This window comes from Argopecten irradians, chromosome 8 (genome assembly GCF_041381155.1).
Source record: "Argopecten irradians isolate NY chromosome 8, Ai_NY, whole genome shotgun sequence".
NCBI lineage: Eukaryota > Metazoa > Mollusca > Bivalvia > Pectinida > Pectinidae > Argopecten > Argopecten irradians.
Window position 1 is genome coordinate 16,766,481 of NC_091141.1, and position 21,095 is coordinate 16,787,575.

Consider the following 21,095-nt stretch of genomic DNA (forward strand, 5'->3'; position numbering starts at 1 on the left):
ATAAGACTGGTATAGGATGTGACAGAGAGGAGGAAAGGATAAGACTGAATAGGATGTGACAGAGAGGAGGAAAGGATAAGACTGATATAGGATGTGACAGAGAGGAGGAAAGGATAAGACTGATATAGGATTGTGACAGAGAGGAGGAAAGGATAAGACTGATATAGGATGTGACAGAGAGGAGGAAAGGATAAGACTGAGATAGGATGTGACAGATAGGAGGAAAGGATAAGACTGTTATAGGATGTGGCAGAGAGGAGGAAAGGATAAGACTGATATAGGATGTGACAGAGAGGAGGAAATGACAAGACTGAGATACGATGTGACAGAGAGGAGGAAAGGATAAGACTGGTATAGGATGTGACAGAGAGGAGGAAAGGATAAGACTGATATAGGATGTGACAGAGAGGAGGAAAGGATAAGACTGATATAGGATGTGACAGAGAGGAGGAAAGGATAAGACTGAGATAGGATGTGACAGAGAGGAGGAAAGGATAAGACTGAGATAGGATGTGACAGAGATAGGATGTGACAGAGATAAGGAAAGGATAAGACTGAGATAGGAAGTGACAGAGATAAGGAAAGGATAAGACTGAGATAGGATGTGACAGACAAGAGGAAAGGATTAGACTGAAATAGGTGGTGACAGACAAGAGGAAAGTATAAGACTGAGATACGATGTGACAGATAGGAGGAAAGGATTAGACTGAGATATGATGTGACAGATAGGAGGAAAGGATTAGACTGAGATAGGTGGTGACAGACAAGAGGAAAGGATTAGACTGAGATAGGTGGTGACAGACAAGAGGAAAGGATTAGACTGAGATAGGTGGTGACAGACAAGTAGAAAGGATAAGAATGAGTTAATGTGACAGATAGGAGGAAAGGACAGGAGGTGATATTACAGGAGCAAATGGAACACCAAAGACAACATAATCTCCCTTTCTTTCATTTCATACAAGATATGATCAAAATGAATCTTGAAACATGGTAAAACATGGTTATAACAAACCTCTAGGGGTCAACAAAATCACTTTGGTATAAGCATGATTTGTTTTACGTATATTACAAGCATCTTACATGAACTGTAACAGGGAATTGTTATGTAATAATCCTGAATTCATTGTAAGTGTGTTCCTTATAAACATGTTTTACTGTATAAGATTATTGACAATGATAATCATCATGTAGACAATCAATGCTGGAAGAGTGTTTTGGGGGTATGTTCTGCTCTAGATCCATACCCAGCATGAGAGGAAGACTTTGATGTCGGTTACAGACTTGATGGTATACTACATGTCTTATCAACAGGCCAAATCCCAGAATACAACATTTAATGGAATTTACAAAGGAGGGCTAAAAAACAAAAGTAGTCAATCAGAAAAGCTGTTTAACAGTACATGGTCCATGGGGAATGTAAACTACTTAATGTTTCCAAAACATGAAACCAACAGGGGAGACTACTCCAGTAGGTAAAAAACAAAACAATAACAGGTGTTCTGGGGAGTTAGTGTCCAGATCACAATCAGTACAATACCCACTGACAACTCAAATTTAAAAACTTTTAGCTTGAGTTCCTATCTGATGTGAAACCTATTCTGACATTTCCAGCAATGACACTTTTCACTTCATCAGCCATGATTTTAGCCATTCATTATCTGAGTATTCGTCAACAAGCCATTGGTTGTAGGAGATGCCTATCTGGTATAGCTGATTGCCGACAGCAGAATAAATACCTTGTTAATACCTTTTTTCGTCCCCTTTATGACTCTATGTAATTAGTGTTAATGGGTGTTTTTCATCTGCCCAGTTATAGGGGTACCTTTACAGTACTATAACCTTCAATTTGAGCAGGCCAACCACCACTTGAAGACTATATAGGCCAGGCTTAATCATGTGGCCAATTTTAGGGCACGGACCCTGATCAAAGGGTTCTGACTTAGCTGTCCAGCCAACCAATAAACTGGGTTTAAACAGGCAGGCAATCATTACTGTATCCAAGTCAGGTGGGAGTTTGGTCTGGCCTTCAAGGTCACACAGTTGTGGATATGCTGGCTTCCATCCACAATTTTACAGGTTAATCACAAGTCCTTAAAGTATCAATGATGGTAGATACTACGGATGATAAACTTCAGTGAAAGTCTTTGTTATTTATAAGTTATACAGGGGCTCTGACAGACATTTGTATGAGACCTAACAAATTATCTATTGGTTCTGATGAATGTCAGTATGATTTATGAAGAAGGTTGCTTGGATCGAGCTTTGATGAAAGTCAAAAAGGAATTTTTTGGATTTCATTTAATACATAAAACTATACACTAAGGACTAGAGACTAATTGGAAGTTAATTTGAAGGTAAGCATGGGTTATGAAAGGTCTTGGACTTCAGTGAGGAGGTATGAAAATCATTTGAGAGTTCTGATGAAGGCTATTTGTGAGTTCTGATCCAGGTCATTTGAGAGTTCTGATCAAGGTCATTTGAGAGTTGAGTTCTGATCAAGCTAATATGAGAGTTCTGATCAAGGTCATTTGAGAGTTCTGATCAAAGTCATTTGAGAGCTCTGATCAAGGACATTTGAGAGCTCTGATCAAGGACATTTGAGAGTTCTGATCAAGGTCATTTGAGAGTTCTGATCAAAGTCATGTGTGAGTTCTGATCAAGCTCATTTGGGTTTAAGAAGGCTGTCACTGAGATCTATTGAAGGTCATTTGGGAGTTTTGATCAAGCTATTTTCCTTACACTCAAATCATTGTGAGCCAAAGTTTTTGTACAAGCTATTAGTTATTAGCCATAGAAACTATTTACATGTCTGTGCTATAACTAAACATCAAGACTGGAGATGAGAGATTATGCTTGACAAGAAAAACATTCTCCCATCAATGAAATGTTTTATTTCAATTATTTCACACAACTGATTCATAAAGGTGGTATCTGAAATACATATCTATAATGTACTGTTAAATAAAGCCATGACTAGACCCCATCCTCTGACACTTTATCAAAGTGTAGACATTTCCATGTACAAAAAGGCTGGTGGCATTGGATCATTGTTGGCAGTACGATGACAGATGACTTGTAAAATAGCTCCACCCTTCCCAATAGAGCAGAAAACTTGTCTATTTGTGGCACCCGCCCTCCGACAAAGAGATGGCCAATCTGTCCAGGGCCCTACCCAGGGCTCCACAGAAATAATCTTTCTATCAACACAGAGAAGGGAGGCGCTTTAAATATCCATGACAGACTTCAACAAACTTCATATAGATATAAAGTCATATAGAGTTGGAGCCTACACAAAGAACAAAACGGCTTTAAATTGGAATGTACCTGAGTGTGTTCTGATGTAAACATGTATCAGTAATGAGGGTTACAAGTAAAAATAACTCAGCTGAATGATTTTTTACTTTATGAAAGGCTTTATTATGACTCAGAGATTGGATTCCGATACTCTTTCCTTCCTATCGTTTTTATTTTCAGACTAAAGAAAAAATGTGTGTTTATCAGAAAAACTATCACAAAATTAAGGAAAGTTTCCCTTATTTGAGTGTCATGATCATCCAACATACTGTTTAAATATAGTTATATACCCACATGGTTTCTGGCTATGGACTCTGGTAACAACATTTCTCCATTCCATATTTGCATATTTCAGAGTTATCTGCCCTTGTGGGAAATGGTATATTGATAGAGACATCATATTTTTCAGTGAAAAATGATGTGTTTTTCTTTTACAAAATAATGTGGATACATACCTGCAAGGGAGGTAACTCTGTAGTATGCAAAGACAGAATATCTATCATGAGAAAAGAAGTAGCGTCGGTAGTACAAAATGATTCTTTATCCTGCAACTGTCCCACATACTGACCGATAACTACTGCCGGATAAACTTGTGCTTTATCCGTCAATACGAATGCTTTATCCGTCATACGATCACGTGAATTTGTTCCATATCTGACGGAACTTTTTCTAACTTGACCCAGAACTAGAACCTTCCGGTGAATGGAATGTCATTTTTACGCTATCGAAAATCTCGATGGCGTGTCGTCTTTTTCTTGCTCATGGCAAAGGTATGTATTGCAAAATAATTCTTTAATAGGTATTTATTGGGTTTTTTTGAGTGTTTTTATTTTGTTTGAGCGATGTATCATACTGAATAAAATTACGGATACTATTTGTGAATGCGCTTATTATTTCCCACGGCAGTAAACAGAGTACACTCTCATTCGGTACATAGTGAATGAATCTTTACCTCCGCATCAAAGATCTACTGGAAGCTTCTCGCTTCGGGCAAAACCAAGTAAATAACTGTCAATTTGCTTTCGGTTTGAATGCCATAATGGTTGCAGGATAAACAGAATACACGGTTAGTATCTTACAATACAAGTTTTATTTTGGTGCTCGACACGGAAAGCCGAGATGACTCGGCAAAGCCTCGTCATCTCGGCTTTCCTAAGTCTCGCACCAAAATAAACCTTGTATTGTAAGATACTAACCATGTATTCTCTATAAATCTTCCAGGAATGTTTTTGGGTTTTGTTTCTTTTGAGATGTAACTTATCATATTGAAACACTTGACGTTAGAAACTAATGAAACATTAAATCAAGGAGATATTTAGACATTGATAAAACGCTTATCTTCTAGTCCAATTACGATAATGCCTGAAATGAGTTAAAAATGAAGCCGTGTAATATTAAAGAATAATTTTTTCAAGCTTACTGAGTTAATATTCCATTTCTTGTTTGTGACATCCTTGCTTCTCTTACCTGCATATTGCACAACAGGATGCAAGCAATTGCCAGCAGAAACAAGCATAGGGTCAAGGAATATGTTTTTTTTCATGATTTTAAAACAGTTTGAAACTTTTAAAACTTATCATGAAACTTTTAAACAAAGTAAATAGGCAATTTAAAACCAATTTCAATCTTAAGTAATGAAAATCGGACATGAGTGTATAAAAATGTGTTTATGAAGATGGACAAATTACTTAAGCTTTTTCTTCCGATACCTAGCTATAGCAACTTGTATATCTTTCAGGTTTTTTAAAGGGAATTCCTCAATAAAACCAGGCACCAAGCAAGTTGTGCCAGGAAGTCAGATTTAAAAACAGCCATGAATGACCCAATGAAAGATGGCTAATGATGGGAACATCTCACATGAGCTGGCTAAAAATGCTGAAGTTGACAGTAGAATGAAAAAGAAGAAAATTCCAACGTCAGTTAGTGTAAAATTCTAACATTTTTGGGTATAGTTTCATACATCATAAAAGAAGCATGAAGCACTGTTACCGAGATAAGAAGGCACATTATAAATAAAACAACTAGCTAAATAACTCATTGTTTTTCAGATCTAAGGGAATTAAGCACTAATGGGCAGAAATATGAGAGCTATATAGATATCTTAACGACCAACATGTCTAAGGTCACAAAATGACCTTGACCTTTCATACCCACATATCCATAAATTCTACCAAAATGTGGTATAAATTTCGTTAAAGCTATGGACGTCTCACTCCATCCACAATCTGCTACTCACTATTTAACATGAAATATTTGTGGGTACATTTTTTCATGGTTTGGGTTCTCCAAATCATTGTAATGAGTAGAAACGTTTGTGGTTCACAGATAGAACTAACTATTTTACTCTTTTACTTAGAAATGAATTATCAAACAGAATTCCAATTGAGATGATGTTGTATATATCTTGTTATGTAAAATAAAAAACCAAGCACTACTTTTGGTGTTTAAAATTTAAGGGGAGAAGAGTTATCTGAATTGAACTAACCAAGCACTACTTTTGGTGTTTAAAATTTAAGGGGAGAAGAGTTATCTGAATTGAACTAAGAAATCAAATTGTGAATTGTAAAAATAAAATTAATTTTGTAGCCAGTCTATATGCTGTCCGAATTCATATTATCACAAAACTAAAGTAAATATTTTGTTCTTTCATTTATGATTTATATCTCTGAAGAATTAATTTGCTTTTTAATTTAATATGTAAATGGTTGCTTTCTGAAAACCATGGTAGATCTACTTTTGCTTCTTTACTGTGGCATGATGATGAGAAAAAATATTTAATCTTAAATGTATAGACATCCAAAACATTTTGTTTTGAGATATTGGCAAGAAAGATGCACGATATACCTGTTTCATTCTAAAAAAACAGCCTGAATTTGTTTCAGGTTGATGTTTTGTTTCATTATCACAGAGCAAAACCGGAAGAAGGTTTTAATCTGAACATTCAAGAAGATGATAATCACAAAAATGAACAAAACTGAACATATATCAAGCTTCTTATATTTGTACTACAAGCCAACGTCTGGTATCGATGATACAGTGTACATCAATATCTGATATAAACAAGAGGCCCAAGAGGCCTTGACAGTCACCAGAGTGCTGCTACAGAAAGAGCATTGCAAAGTTGGTTCAAATCTGTTAAAATTTATTTACGAATTAAAATAAACTTTAAAGTTGAACTTTCATATTAGAATTTTTATTTTTTGTTTTTCATTTTGATAGTTAGTGTATTATGTTACCAAACCTTATGCTTAAAATTCCAATTCGCTTTGCTAACGTTAAACAACAAAACCAAACTAGAAGTCAGTCAGTGATTTTATAAATTTCACTTTTTAATCTATGGAGATTATTTGGTTCCATCAAACCTGTGAATTCAGAAGAAGATTTTTGAAATTTTAGCCATTTTGACCCATTTTGGCCCCACCCCTCTGGTCACTGGGGGCCGGTCAGCCAGGACTAATATGGATATGGTGTTAAAATGCTATTTCAGGCTAATAATTCTAACCCAGTTTGACTCATTTCCTATTAAAACTAAGCAAATAATGTTCATAAATGTGTTTTTCCTATGTAGACTATAGTAAATTTGACCCCCTCCCCTGGGGAAAATCTGAGATCCCAGGGCCATGAAATTCACAATTTTTGTAAAGGGCCTTAATTAAGACCTTCCAATCTATGAAGAGTATTTGGTACCATCAAATCTGTGAATTCAGAAGAAGATTTTTGAAGTTTTAGCCTATTTGACCCTTTTTGGTCCCGCCCCTAAGGCCCCTAGGGGTCAGCCAGGACCAATATGGATATGACGATAAAATGCTATCTCAGGCTAATAATTCTAACCCAGTTTGACTATTTCCTATGAAAAATTAGCAGATAACATTCGTAAATGTGTTTTTCCTATATAAACTATAGTAAACTTGACACCCCTCCCCAGAGGGAAACATGAGACCCCAGGGTCATATAATTCACAATTTTTGTAAAGGACCTTAAGACCTTTCCATCTATGAAGAGTATTTGATTCTACCAGTTCCAGAATTTCAGAAGAAGATTTTTGAAGTTTTAGCTTTTGGCCCCACCCGTAAGGACCCTGGAAGTCAGTTATGGAAAATTTATAAATAGGATTCAATGGCCATTTCATAGGGAAAATTCTGACAACATTTGACTCATTTCCTTTTACAAATGACCAAATAATGCTCAAAAATGTGTTTTCCCTATATAAACTATAGTAAACTTAACCTCCTCTCCAAGGGGAAACCTGAGACCCTAGGGTCATATAATTCACAATTTTTGTAGAGGACCTTTAGACCTTTCTATCTGTGAGGAGTATTTGATTCCATCACATCTGTGAGTGGAGAAGTTGAAAATGTAAATTGTTTACGGACATACGACGGACGAAAAGTCATCAGTATGATTTCTGTCTGTTTAGATATAACCTGCTAATAATCTACTATTAGGTTCTCTCTCTTAATCTATCATGAGTTGTCTCCCCTGATCCCTCAGTTACAGGTTTAAGAGATCTTCCCAATCCATTGACTACCTTAGCTTATTACATCTAAAATTCAAAGCTTGTATGAAAACAATCAACTCATTTTATCTTCTATGAATTTTATTTACTCTGTGGACTATTCAATTATGATATAAGTAGATGATTATCTTTAATCCTTCCAGATATCTTATCGATCTTGTGTGATTTTAACCCCTCGGTACCAGGTGTACTATAGTACAATGCCTATACCTTACCCATTCATAAAATGAATCCAAATTTCAATGGATGTTTTCGCTAATTAACCACTAATAGGAAATAGAGATTGCCTTATATTTTCATCCCACAATAAAACTACACAGTATTTCATATCAAAGACAGCCATCAATGTCATAAAGCTCACTTCACATCAAACAAGTATTAAGTTTTCAAACTGTTTGGTGATCGGGATCAAACAGCGTGGCCTCAGACCCAACCTCTTTATTACAGTCAATACTACCCTCTCATTAAACAACACAAACATTTTGGGTTGGGCCGACAAATTAGGCTGAATCTGAATAATAACTACGCATTATAAAGTGTAAAACCAGTGAAATGCTACCTACTATTCAGGAACAAGCATGGCATGATAAAAACTAAAGTGTTAATCGTTTACAGATGACATCACACATGAAATAATTTAAATGTAATTAAATTCAACTAAAATAAACATGAATACAATGAACAATCTTATAAAAACATGTGCACATAAAACGTTTTTGCAGGATATTTAAATAAGACTAATTTCAGAGATATATTTTTTAACATAAACATGACAGTATGGTTGACGTGCTTTCTGTAGGTAAGACTCTAATATAGCTACATAAAGCTACAAAACAGAAATAAACCACTGAGAAATATCTGTAAATAATCTGATAATTTTGTTTTTAAGTGTTCATATCCTAAGCTTTAAATTCAAGTTTAAAACTCCATCAGTCAATTACATTGGTGATACTGGAGTCGATTTGACAAATCAAAGCTCTTTTTTATAAAGTCTAACTTTGTTTAATGTATTATGAAATGTTTCTATGTTCATGTGTCACATTTCAAAAGCTTTCCTGTGTTAAATACAACAATTTTACAGAGAAAAAAAAAAGGTGGATACGGCTCCTTTAAAGTGGATCTTGAATTTCACCATGGTGACATTGCAGTTTTATTAGCTAAAGTCTGACAGTTTCTTTGATATTGTAGTATATCATATGATTATCTAGTTGTTGGGCCTCAATACCTTCATCCTTAATTTACATAAAGGAACCTATACTCCACACATCGTAATGCTGTAAAACAACAATGAAATGATGATGAAGTCACCATCTATATATATATAGGAATATATGTCATCATCCATGAACTCGGAAAATCTCTTTGTAACATTGTTTTATTTTCGAATCCAGAAAGTATTCTTTACAGTCTAGCATATTGAAGCATTTATTGCAGTATTGTAACATGTTGAAGCATTCATTGCAGTATTGTTACATGTTGAAGCATTCATTGCAGTAATTTCACATACTGAAGCAGTCATTGCAGTCTATTGCTACATGCTAAAGCATTCATTGCAGTGCAACATGTTGAATTTCAGACCTGTCTTCAACATCAAAGCAAAGAAAGTACTTTGGTAGTATAATAGATCAATAGCACTGAAGTTTCACTTAATGACGCAAAAAGAGTAATTTGCCTAAGTTGCTGTTTTTTAGGAATTCTGGCTTTCTCAATGCATTTGATTAAGACCTGGTATGGATCATCTCCTTGTAATAGTTAACATTTACCTGACAGAGAGAGGGATCGTGTACCTACCACAATGTTCCTCATCAAAGTTGTTCTGGCAATCGTTGTCCCCATCACAGGCCCATCTCTCCGGGATACAGATGCAGTTTCCACAGGAGAATAGGTGGGGTGGACAGGTACACGGAAAACCTTGGATCTCTGGAGAAACAACAAACAGAAACTTATAAATAATTTGTCAATGACAACATTAGATACAATATAACACAGTTATAACAAATAAACCTCTAGAGTCCTTCAAAACCACTTCTTTATAAACATAGTTTGTTATAAACATATTGCAGATGTTGTATATAAACGTGTTTTACTGTTACAGTAGATCTTAAGTAAATTAAATATGTAATTGTTTCTGATTTTGTTTTTGTTATATGTCAAAAATAGTATATTCACATCAGAAGTATGTCATATTTCCAAGCATTAATTGTCTGTAACTTTTTTGTTGTTGAATGATCTGAAACATTTTATTTTTATCAAAATTCAAATGACTAAATTTACAAATACAAGTATACAAGTTTGAAAGATCACTGCAATTTGAAATGCAACCCAAAGTCATAAGCAATTAATCTCCAGTTTGCTTCAAAGATTTGAACACAATGTACATTTAACTACCAGTAATTATTTTGGTATTTGATTTTAAATAAAACACAAGCCAATGTTTAAATGTTTCTGGTCTCTAACTCCCAAAAGATTTGGTCAGGGGAGTGTTTGATAATGGGTAATATTGAGGACAATTAAAACTTCCAGGTTGGCAGAATTGTTATGGCTTCGAGCCCATCGTGTTCCACCAAAGGCAAGTTGATGCCCGACTTCAGTCCTCATGTAAAAGACATCAAAAACCATGAACTGTGCATCCACAAACACAAACATGACCTGCCGGCTCATATTTCATGAGACCACTGAACCAAGCCAAGGGAGATAATGCCCAATGCAATATCCTCACTGTGCATTGAGATAATACATTGGCAAATTTCCCGTTATAAAAATTTATTTAAATGTTTCAGTGAAGACCAGAGTAATTACGAAGATACACTTTAATTACGTAGAGATCTTTACTCCCTTTTCTGCCTACGCTTTACCACACTGGCAGTCTTCCTTATCAGTTCAAATGATAGTTATACATTTAGGTGGTTTTTTTCAACAGTAATGAAAAAATCAACATTGACAATAGTGCTGCTAAGATAGAATGAAATAAATCTAAGGGAACAAAGTTAGTGTTTATCCTGAATTTTAATCAATTTATCATACAACACAGTTAACGTTCAGTACTTAGGTTTTAACTGCTAACCAAGTACAAGCAATGATGCTGGCCTCCTTACTAAATCTTCCTAAACAAGAAAATAATGAAGGATGACCATAACAATAGTGTACAAATAAGATAAAACAATAGCCAAACACCAGCTTTATATAAGTAAATAGTAGATGATGGAGGTAGCAGACTGAGAGTGGGGCAAATGATTTTGAGTATTCACTTACTGAAGATTAGCCAATGGGATCAACAGGATATATTTAAGCATTCTCCTACAGCAAAAATGCATTGGGTAGAGAATCACAAAATTACAAATCAATATTCCTAGAGAGTACAGCAATTATATGTCCATGCCATTTAGGCAGCAGATCAATTACGGGACATTAAAATAATTGAAGCTAATACTATCATTGATTACAGAGAAATTAATGTGGAGTACCACACATCAATGACATATAGTACTATACACTAACATATAAACCAGGGCACTATGCACAGAAGGCTATAGAAATCCTGTGGCATTATTTCTTCCTTCCAGCCATTCCAATTATGGCGGAACATGAAGCCTTCGTTTTCAGAGTAACTCTATATATATCTACTGAAAGAAACTTAAAAATTCTAAATTCCATGTCAATGCAGAGAAAATATGGAAACAGTATGTGTCCTTTGTAGAGTAGAAACCTGAGATTCCATCAATATTAAACGAGACTGAATGGATGCACATCTGCAGATATGTGATAACTATTGCGACCCCTCAGATCTCTCAGCGGTGCTATGATGTGCTCCGAAACAATCCATTGCAATTGTTTGAAAGTGTTTCTGATAACACATTTGACTTCACTAAAAACAGTGTAATCTGTTTGTATAAGCGTTTGTGGTGAAAAGCTTCATGAATGCTTGTCATACAAGAAGTTTTGTGTTGGCGGGTTACATATTGTTTTTGGCAGTGGAATAACTGGTAACATGTAAAAACGTGTGATGGGCTGTACACCATGTCTGTACATGGGAGACTGATGACCAATTAATGGTTAAACCTGCTGCACAACAAACAATCTAAAGGTCGTTAATTCATCACAAAGATATGTGGAAACTGTATAATCAAGGCTATTAATTTCAACAAGATACTATAAATCACACTTCTATGTGCTAGCTATGTGTAAATATGCTTTAATTAGAAAGAATCTTTGACAGCTTTGGCCACAGATTATAATTAATTAGTGCATCGAAGGTGTTGCTAAATAATGTAAGGAATTTTAAGCTTTATTTATAGAATACAAAACAAAAACAAACATCAACTGTTATATTATACACACATCATATCATGTATTAACAAGTGTTTTATCGAACTTGCAGATATTTTATTAATTTTATGGAAAATAGACTATGGGGGCCACCAACTACTCACATTTCATCATTATAGTTTTCATTCCACTTTTTACTAATGATGCTCAAAGATTAAGTCAGAGGCACAATCACAAAAAGACTTACATTTCATCACTGGGCATTTCTTAAAAATACTTTGCTTCTATCATGTGACCTTGACCTTATTTGACCTTGACCATATTTGACCTTGACCTCATCTGACCTTGACCTCTTAATCATGACCTTGTCCCAAGAAATGAAAAGTGTTTAAAAATGATTGGAATTCATTTTCAGTATCATTTTTTATGTCTTTTTTTCCCCCGTAATCCTGTTTTGAAACTTTCCTCACATCATAAAAGACTATATATGTATAATCAGATTCCTTCAACATTGAATTGTATTACAACTCCAAGGCATCCATTCCCATTATACATATATGCACATGCCAACCTTTTACAAATATACATTTTGATAAGGAAATATGAGGAAAAGAAAAATAGAGAAGTGAAAAGTGTGAAATTTGATGTAAGAAACAGGTGCTGGTGAATGATAAGATTCTGTATCACATTCTTATGAAGTACAGAGTGTAAATATAAACTCTAAGTATGAATCCTGAATGGCATGTACTTAACCTGTATACTCTATGTAAGAAATTCTACACATGTAAGAAACAGTATCCCGACAGGTAGTACGTTACACCAGGCTACAGACAGACACTAGATACAACATTTCATCTGGCTTAATTACATCCATGTTACAATGTAACAATTCTTCACTTTACAAATGCCACGTGTTTGAAATAAAATCTTGTGTTTATAAGAATCATTTTGTCATCCTATCCTGTTCTACTGCCGACTTATGTGCCATGGGATGCTGTTATTCACACCTGTACTTACACCTGTAACGAGGCCACAGGTATTTACAACAGGTACATCAATACGATACTGCAGTAGGATACTACATGATACATCTGGGATCAGTTACAATCAAACCATGCACACCTAATTACGGGAAAACTGCAAAACATACAGATCAGTGGGTGTCAGTATCGTAAGCATCATGACTCAATTAAATTTGATGGACAATTACTATCATTTTCATAGGTTTTTTATTTTGAAAATGGTAATTGATTGATCTGCACTATTATGGTCATTTGTTCATTGTCACAAGCTGAGAAACAGAACGGTCTACACTGATGTGGAAGACTCATTCATCAAATACATTTGATTATCTCTTAATTTTCATGGATTGCATGAGACACCAGATGACCTTTCAATGTTAGTGAAGTAGCTATCAACTACTACATGGAAATTTATTTAGATTATTTAATAAATGGTATGTTCATGATGTCATTTTAGCCAAACCAATTTGTACCTGTAGAACATTTATGGTAATAAGGTCTGTACATGATGTCGAATCTGTAGAACATTTAAGGTAATACAGGTCTGTACATGATGTCAAATTTGTAGAACATTTACGGTAACATTAGTATATGATGCTGTATCTAACACATTTATGGAACCACAGGTGATACAGGTATGTGGTGCTGTAATATAACTAGAGCATTTGCGGTAATACAGCTAGGTGATGTTGTATCTGTATAACATTTGCGTTAATAATAAATATAGGTATGTGATGTTGTATCTGCAGAACATTTACGGTAATACAGGAATGTGATATTGTATCTGTAGAACATTTACGGTAATACAGGAATGTGATGTTGTATATAGAACATTTACTGTAATACAGGTAGATGATGTATGAGGAGACCAGGTGTTTAAGTGTTTACATCACAAGTTATGTGTATATCCTACCCCTTACTTGATACATACACAGGTATATATACTCAACATTAGCACAATTTCCCCCTACTTAATGTCCAGTGGGAGGGCATAAATAATTGTAGCTAATTGTAATCAGACACAATGTAACAAAGAGAGAGTAAATCACACCTGGACCACCCCAAACGATTAAAACAACTGGAGGTACCTGGTAGTGTGTGTTACAGGGGACCCACACTGTCATGTCTACACATCTAAAACACCTTTATAACTGATATCAGAGGAATTCCTAATAGTTTACATATAATTATGTCGCCTGACGCACAGTAGTCAGCTAATTATCACACCAATACAGAGTGACCTAATTAGTGTTTGCATTTCTTCTCAACTTCAAAACACCTTTTTAATGAGACTATAATGATCGAGACTATAGTGAGACTATATAGGATTCTCAAGTCATTGATTCAGAGTTTTAAATCTTTGAGTTGATCTATTTAGCCAATTGTCCCTATCTAAAGTCTGCTGAATGCAATTCAATCCAAACATTGCTAAAATATATTTATCACATAACGGGACTGTCCAACCATGTCATTGGCCATGTCATGAATATTGCAAGACATACATGTAACAGCACTATTATGATGTCACAGGTAGTTTTGATGGCATAATCTATATAAGACGTTGGATGATTGTCTCAGTAGATAGAAATGTCACATCCGTGCCAGATTTGGATCTTTTTGAGACAAAATTAAAAGTTTTACTGACATTTCTACTGCCAAAAGTTATGTGATTAATGGAATCTTGCACTCCTATATTTGTAATATAAAGTTCATATAACTTGTTCAATGATTTGATATGCCACAATAAGCCTTAAGGCTCATGGCAAATTATTAAATTTGTTTGAAAATTCATATTGAATAGCCACTCATGTAAGATCCTCTATAAATCTGCATTAAAAAGAACCTTTTTTATCTTTGTCCTAAAATATACATAATTTTAGACATAAATGTCCTATAGCTTCTATTTAAAATCTGATGGGAATGGGAGATATACTGATATTAATTTGCACCAAATTAGGTTGATGAATCTGTCCTTTATAGACAGGTGTCCTTCGAGGTAAAGATAAAGGCAATTGTACCAGATCAGGTTGATGAATCTGTCCTTTATAGACAGATGTCCTTAATATAGAGGTAAAGATAAAGTCAATTGTACCAGATCAGGTTGATGAATCTGTCCTTTATAGACAGATGTCCTTAATATAGAGGTAAAAATAAAGGCAATTGTACCAGATCAGGTTGATGAATCTGTCCTTTATAGACAGGTGTCCTTAATATAGAGGTAAAGATAAAGTCAATTGTACCAGATCAGGTTGATGAATCTGTCCTTTATAGACAGGTGTCCTTAATATAGAGGTAAAAATAAAGGCAATTGTACCAGATCAGGTTGATGAATCTGTCCTTTATAGACAGGTGTCCTTTGGTATATAGAGTTAAAGATAAGTCAATTGTACCAGATCAGGTTGATGAATCTGTCCTTTATAGACAGGTGTCCTTTATTATATAGAGGTAAAGATAAAGGCAATTGTACCAGATCATGTTGATGAATCTGTCCTTTATAGACAGGTGTCCTTCGAGGTAAAGACAAAGTCAATTGTACCAGATCAGGTTGATGAATCTGTCCTTTATAGACAGATGTCCTTAATATAGAGGTAAAAATAAAGGCAATTGTACCAGATCAGGTTGATGAATCTGTCCTTTATAGACAGGTGTCCTTCGAGGTAAAGACAAAGTCAATTGTACCAGATCAGGTTGATGAATCTGTCCTTTATAGACAGGTGTCCTTTATTATATAGAGGTAAAGATAAAGGCAATTGTACCAGATCAGGTTGATGAATCTGTCCTTTATAGACAGGTGTTCTTCGAGGTAAAGACAAAGTCAATTGTACCAGATCAGGTTGATGAATCTGTCCTTTATAGACAGATGTCCTTAATATAGAGGTAAAAATAAAGGCAATTGTACCAAATCAGGTTGATGAATCTGTCCTTTATAGACAGATGTCCTTAATATAGAGGTAAAAATAAAGGCAATTGTACCAGATCAGGTTGATGAATCTGTCCTTTATAGACAGGTGTCCTTCGAGGTAAAGCTAAAGGCAATTGTACCAGATCAGGTTGATGAATCTGTCCTTTAAAAACAGGTGTCCTTTATATAGAGGTAAAGATAAAGGCAATTGTACCAGATCAGGTTGATGAATCTGTCCTTTATAGACAGATGTTCTTAATATAGAGGTAAAAATAAAGGCAATTGTACCAAATCAGGTTGATGAATCTGTCCTTTATAGACAGATGTCCTTAATATAGAGGTAAAAATAAAGGCAATTGTACCAGATCAGGTTGATGAATCTGTCCTTTATAGACAGGTGTCCTTCGAGGTAAAGATAAAGGCAATTGTACCAGATCAGGTTGATGAATCTGTCCTTTATAGACAGGTGTCCTTCGAGGTAAAGACAAAGTCAATTGTACCAGATCAGGTTGATGAATCTGTCCTTTATAGACAGGTGTCCTTAATATAGAGGTAAAGATAAAGGCAATTGTACCAGATCAGGTTGATGAATCTGTCCTTTATAGACAGGTGTCCTTAATATAGAGGTAAAGATATAGGAAATTGTACCAGATCAGGTTGATGAGTCTGTCCTTTATAGACAGGTGTCCTTAATATAGAGGTAAAGATAAAGGCAATTGTACCAAATCAGGTTGATGAATCTGTCCTTTATAGACAGGTGTCCTTAATATAGAGGTAAAGATAAAGGCAATTGTACCAGATCAGGTTGATGAGTCTGTCCTTTATAGACAGGTGTCCCTTTATTATATAGAGGTAAAGATAAAGGCAATTGTACCAGATCAGGTTGATGAATCTGTCCTTTATAGACAGATGTCCTTAATATAGAGGTTAAAATAAAGGCAATTGTACCAGATCAGGATGATGAATCTGTCCTTTATAGACAGGTGTCCTTCGAGGTAAAGACAAAGTCAATTGTACCAGATCAGGTTGATGAATCTGTTCTTTATAGACAGGTGTCCTTAATATAGAGGTAAAGATAAAGTCAATTGTACCAAATTAGGCTGATGAATCTGTCCTTTATAGACAGGTGTCCTTCGAGGTAAAGCTAAAGGCAATTGTACCAGATCAGGTTGATGAATCTGTCCTTTATAGACAGGTGTCCTTCGAGGTAAAGATAAAGGCAATTGTACCAGATCAGGTTGATGAATCTGTCCTTTATAGACAGGTGTCCTTAATATAGAGGTAAAGATAAAGGCAATTGTACCAGATCAGGTTGATGAATCTGTCCTTTATAGACAGGTGTCCTTAATATAGAGGTAAAGATAAAGGCATTTGTACCAGATCAGGTTGATGAATCTGTCCTTTATAGACAGGTGTCCTTAATATAGAGGTAAAGATAAAGGCATGTGTACCAGATTAGGTTGATGAATCTGTCCTTTATAGACAGGTGTCCTTAATATAGAGGTAAAAATAAAGGCAATTGTACCAAATCAGGCTGATGAATCTGTCCTTTATAGACAGGTGTCCTTAATATAGAGGTAAAGATAAAGGCAATTGTACCAAATTAGGTTGATGAATCTGTCCTTTATAGACAGATGTCCTTAATATAGAGGTAAAGATAAAGGCAATTGTACCAGATCAGGTTGATGAATCTGTCCTTTATAGACAGGTGTCCTTCGAGGTAAAGACAAAGTCAATTGTACCAGATCAGGTTGATGAATCTGTCCTTTATAGACAGGTGTCCTTAATATAGAGGTAAAGATAAAGGCAATGGTACCAAATCAGGTTGATGAATCTGTCCTTTATAGACAGATGTCCTTAATATAGAGGTAAAAATAAAGGCAATTGTACCAGATCAGGTTGATGAATCTGTCCTTTATAGACAGGTGTCCTTCGAGGTAAAGATAAAGGCAATTGTACCAGATCAGGTTGATGAATCTGTCCTTTATAGACAGGTGTCCTTCGAGGTAAAGATAAAGGCAATTGTACCAGATCAGGTTGATGAATCTGTCCTTTATAGACAGGTGTCCTTAATATAGAGGTAAAGATAAAGGCAATTGTACCAAATTAGGTTGATGAATCTGTCCTTTATAGACAGATGTCCTTAATATAGAGGTAAAAATAAAGGCAATTGTACCAGATCAGGTTGATGAATCTGTCCTTTATAGACAGGTGTCCTTCGAGGTAAAGATAAAGGCAATTGTACCAGATCAGGTTGATGAATCTGTCCTTTATAGACAGGTGTCCTTCGAGGTAAAGACAAAGTCAATTGTACCAGATCATGTTGATGAATCTGTCCTTTATAGACAGGTGTCCTTCGAGGTAAAGATAAAGTTAATTGTACCAGATCAGGTTGATGAATCTGTCCTTTATAGACAGGTGTCCTTTATTATATAGAGGTAAAGATAAAGGCAATTGTACCAGATCAGGTTGATGAATCTGTCCTTTATAGACAGGTGTCCTTCGAGGTAAAGACAAAGTCAATTGTACCAGATCAGGTTGATGAATCTGTCCTTTATAGACAGGTGTCCTTCGAGGTAAAGATAAAGGCAATTGTATCAAATTAGGTTGATGAATCTGTCCTTTATAGACAGGTGTCCTTTATAAAGAGGTAAAAAATAAAGTCAATTGTACCAGATCAGTTTGATGAGTCTGTCCTTTATAGACAGATGTCCTTTATAAAGAGGTAAAAAATAAAGTCAATTGTACCAGATCAGTTTGATGAGTCTGTCCTTTATAGACAGATGTCCTTAATATAGAGGTAAAAATAAAGTCAATTGTACCAGATCAGTTTGATGAGTCTGTCCTTTATAGACAGATGTCCTTAATATAGAGGTAAAAATAAAGGCAATTGTACCAGATCAGGTTGATGAATCTGTCCTTTATAGACAGGTGTCCTTTATTATATAGAGGTAAAGATAAAGGCAATTGTACCAGATCAGGTTGATGAATCTGTCCTTTATAGACAGGTGTCCTTTATATAGAGGTAAAGATATAGGAAATTGTACCAGATCAGGTTGATGAATCTGTCCTTTATAGACAGGTGTCCTTCGAGGTAAAGCTAAAGGCAATTGTACCAGATCAGGTTGATGAATCTGTCCTTTATAGACAGGTGTCCTTTATATAGAGGTAAAGATATAGGAAATTGTACCAGATCAGGTTGATGAATCTGTCCTTTATAGACAGGTGTCCTTAATATAGAGGTAAAGATATAGGAAATTGTACCAGATCAGGTTGATGAATCTGTCCTTTATAGACAGGTGTCCTTTATATAGAGGTAAAGATATAGGAAATTGTACCAGATCAGGTTGATGAATCTGTCCTTTATAGACAGGTGTCCTTTATATAGAGGTAAAGATATAGGAAATTGTACCAGATCAGGTTGATGAATCTGTCCTTTATAGACAGGTGTCCTTTATATAGAGGTAAAGATATAGGAAATTGTACCAGATCAGGTTGATGAATCTGTCCTTTATAGACAGGTGTCCTTTATATAGAGGTAAAGATATAGGAAATTGTACCAGATCAGGTTGATGAATCTGTCCTTTATAGACAGGTGTCCTTTATATAGAGGTAAAGATATAGGAAATTGTACCAGATCAGGTTGATGAATCTGTCCTTTATAGACAGGTGTCCTTCGAGGTAAAGATAAAGTCAATTGTACCAGATCAGGTTGATGAATCTGTCCTTTATAGACAGGTGTCCTTTATAAAGAGGTAAAAAATAAAGTCAATGGTACCAGATCAGTTTGATGAGTCTGTCCTTTATAGACAGATGTCCTTAATATAGAGGTAAAGATATAGGAAATTGTACCAGATCAGGTTGATGAATCTGTCCTTTATAGACAGGTGTCCTTTATTATATAGAGTTAAAGATAAAGTCAATTGTACCAGATCAGGTTGATGAATCTGTCCTTTATAGACAGGTGTCCTTTATAGCAGGTATGTTTATATAATTAATAAACCATATATTAAATTTTTGTTTCAGATTTATAATATAGGATACTGATTTTGCATTTAATTCCATACATAGTTATGTCATAGTTTAATATACCTGGTAATGTTTCCCAAATCAAAGTCAATTCAAATGGAACGTGCCCTTACTATTAAAGTTAAGGTGCCTGTTGCAATGGACATTTGGTTCTGTGGATAAGCCCCAACTGGGTTCGTGACCTTGTTACAGTAACACTTGATTGATGATCGGAGATTTTCTTATTGAACACACAGATGTACATGTACTTCCCCTCCACAATCGATCCCAGTCAGGTGAAATTGACTAAAATGACACGATCCAACCTGTAATCCTAACTTTGAATGACATTGGTCAGCTGCCTGACAACTTGACCGGACCACACGGTGGGACTTGTGCTGTTACTTAGTGTCAAACCATTATTGTAAAGTAATCCACAAGTGGCCTGTATTATACCCTGTAGGATCTCCGAGTCCCCGTTTACTGTCAAATTGCGGATTTCATCAAGTCGAAAAACTGAAAACCAATGATCTTTTAATGTCAAATCATTTTGACCAGCTTACTTAGGAGGTAGGCACTCAGCTGTGCCTCCATTATTATTCATCAATCTAGCTTTACCTAGTGACATAATCATCATAATTAAATACTGCTTTGTAAAGAATTCCATAACATAAATATGACCGATGAAGAAATATTCTTAAAACATGCATATCCTTCAACATCCAAATAACTCTATAAAATGTTTATCAGGTACGTACTGCTAAATCACAAGATCCACTGAGTAACTAAAGTTGTAAAAAGTTTGTTTGTATCACTGTACTGTCACTACCAACAAAAGATCATTAGCAATTTAACTTCATTGTATCACTCAGCTCCATGAAAACTTTGGAATCTGATCATGAGTGTAGGTGTCAGAAAACATCTTAATGTGGCTGGGATCACGAGACTCCTTAAAGATCACATATATCACACTGTATAACCCCAGCTAACTGGAGCTGTACAACTCAAATCACCTAATCAAATGATTAACAGAACATAAACCTAGGGACGGTGTGAAGGAGGGGGAGACAGCTATCTGTAAAAACAC

General features: G+C 35.2%; 1 protein-coding gene across 1 annotated transcript in view; it reads right to left on the minus strand.

Annotated features, from left to right (window-relative positions):
* The window catches only part of LOC138329515 (low-density lipoprotein receptor-related protein 4-like), a 114,891-nt gene that overhangs the window by 43,365 nt on the left and 50,431 nt on the right, over positions 1-21,095 (minus strand). The window contains exon 2 of the mRNA XM_069276552.1: positions 9,602-9,730. Within this exon, the coding sequence (XP_069132653.1) occupies positions 9,602-9,730 (129 nt within the window). The remainder of the gene's footprint in view (positions 1-9,601; positions 9,731-21,095) is intronic.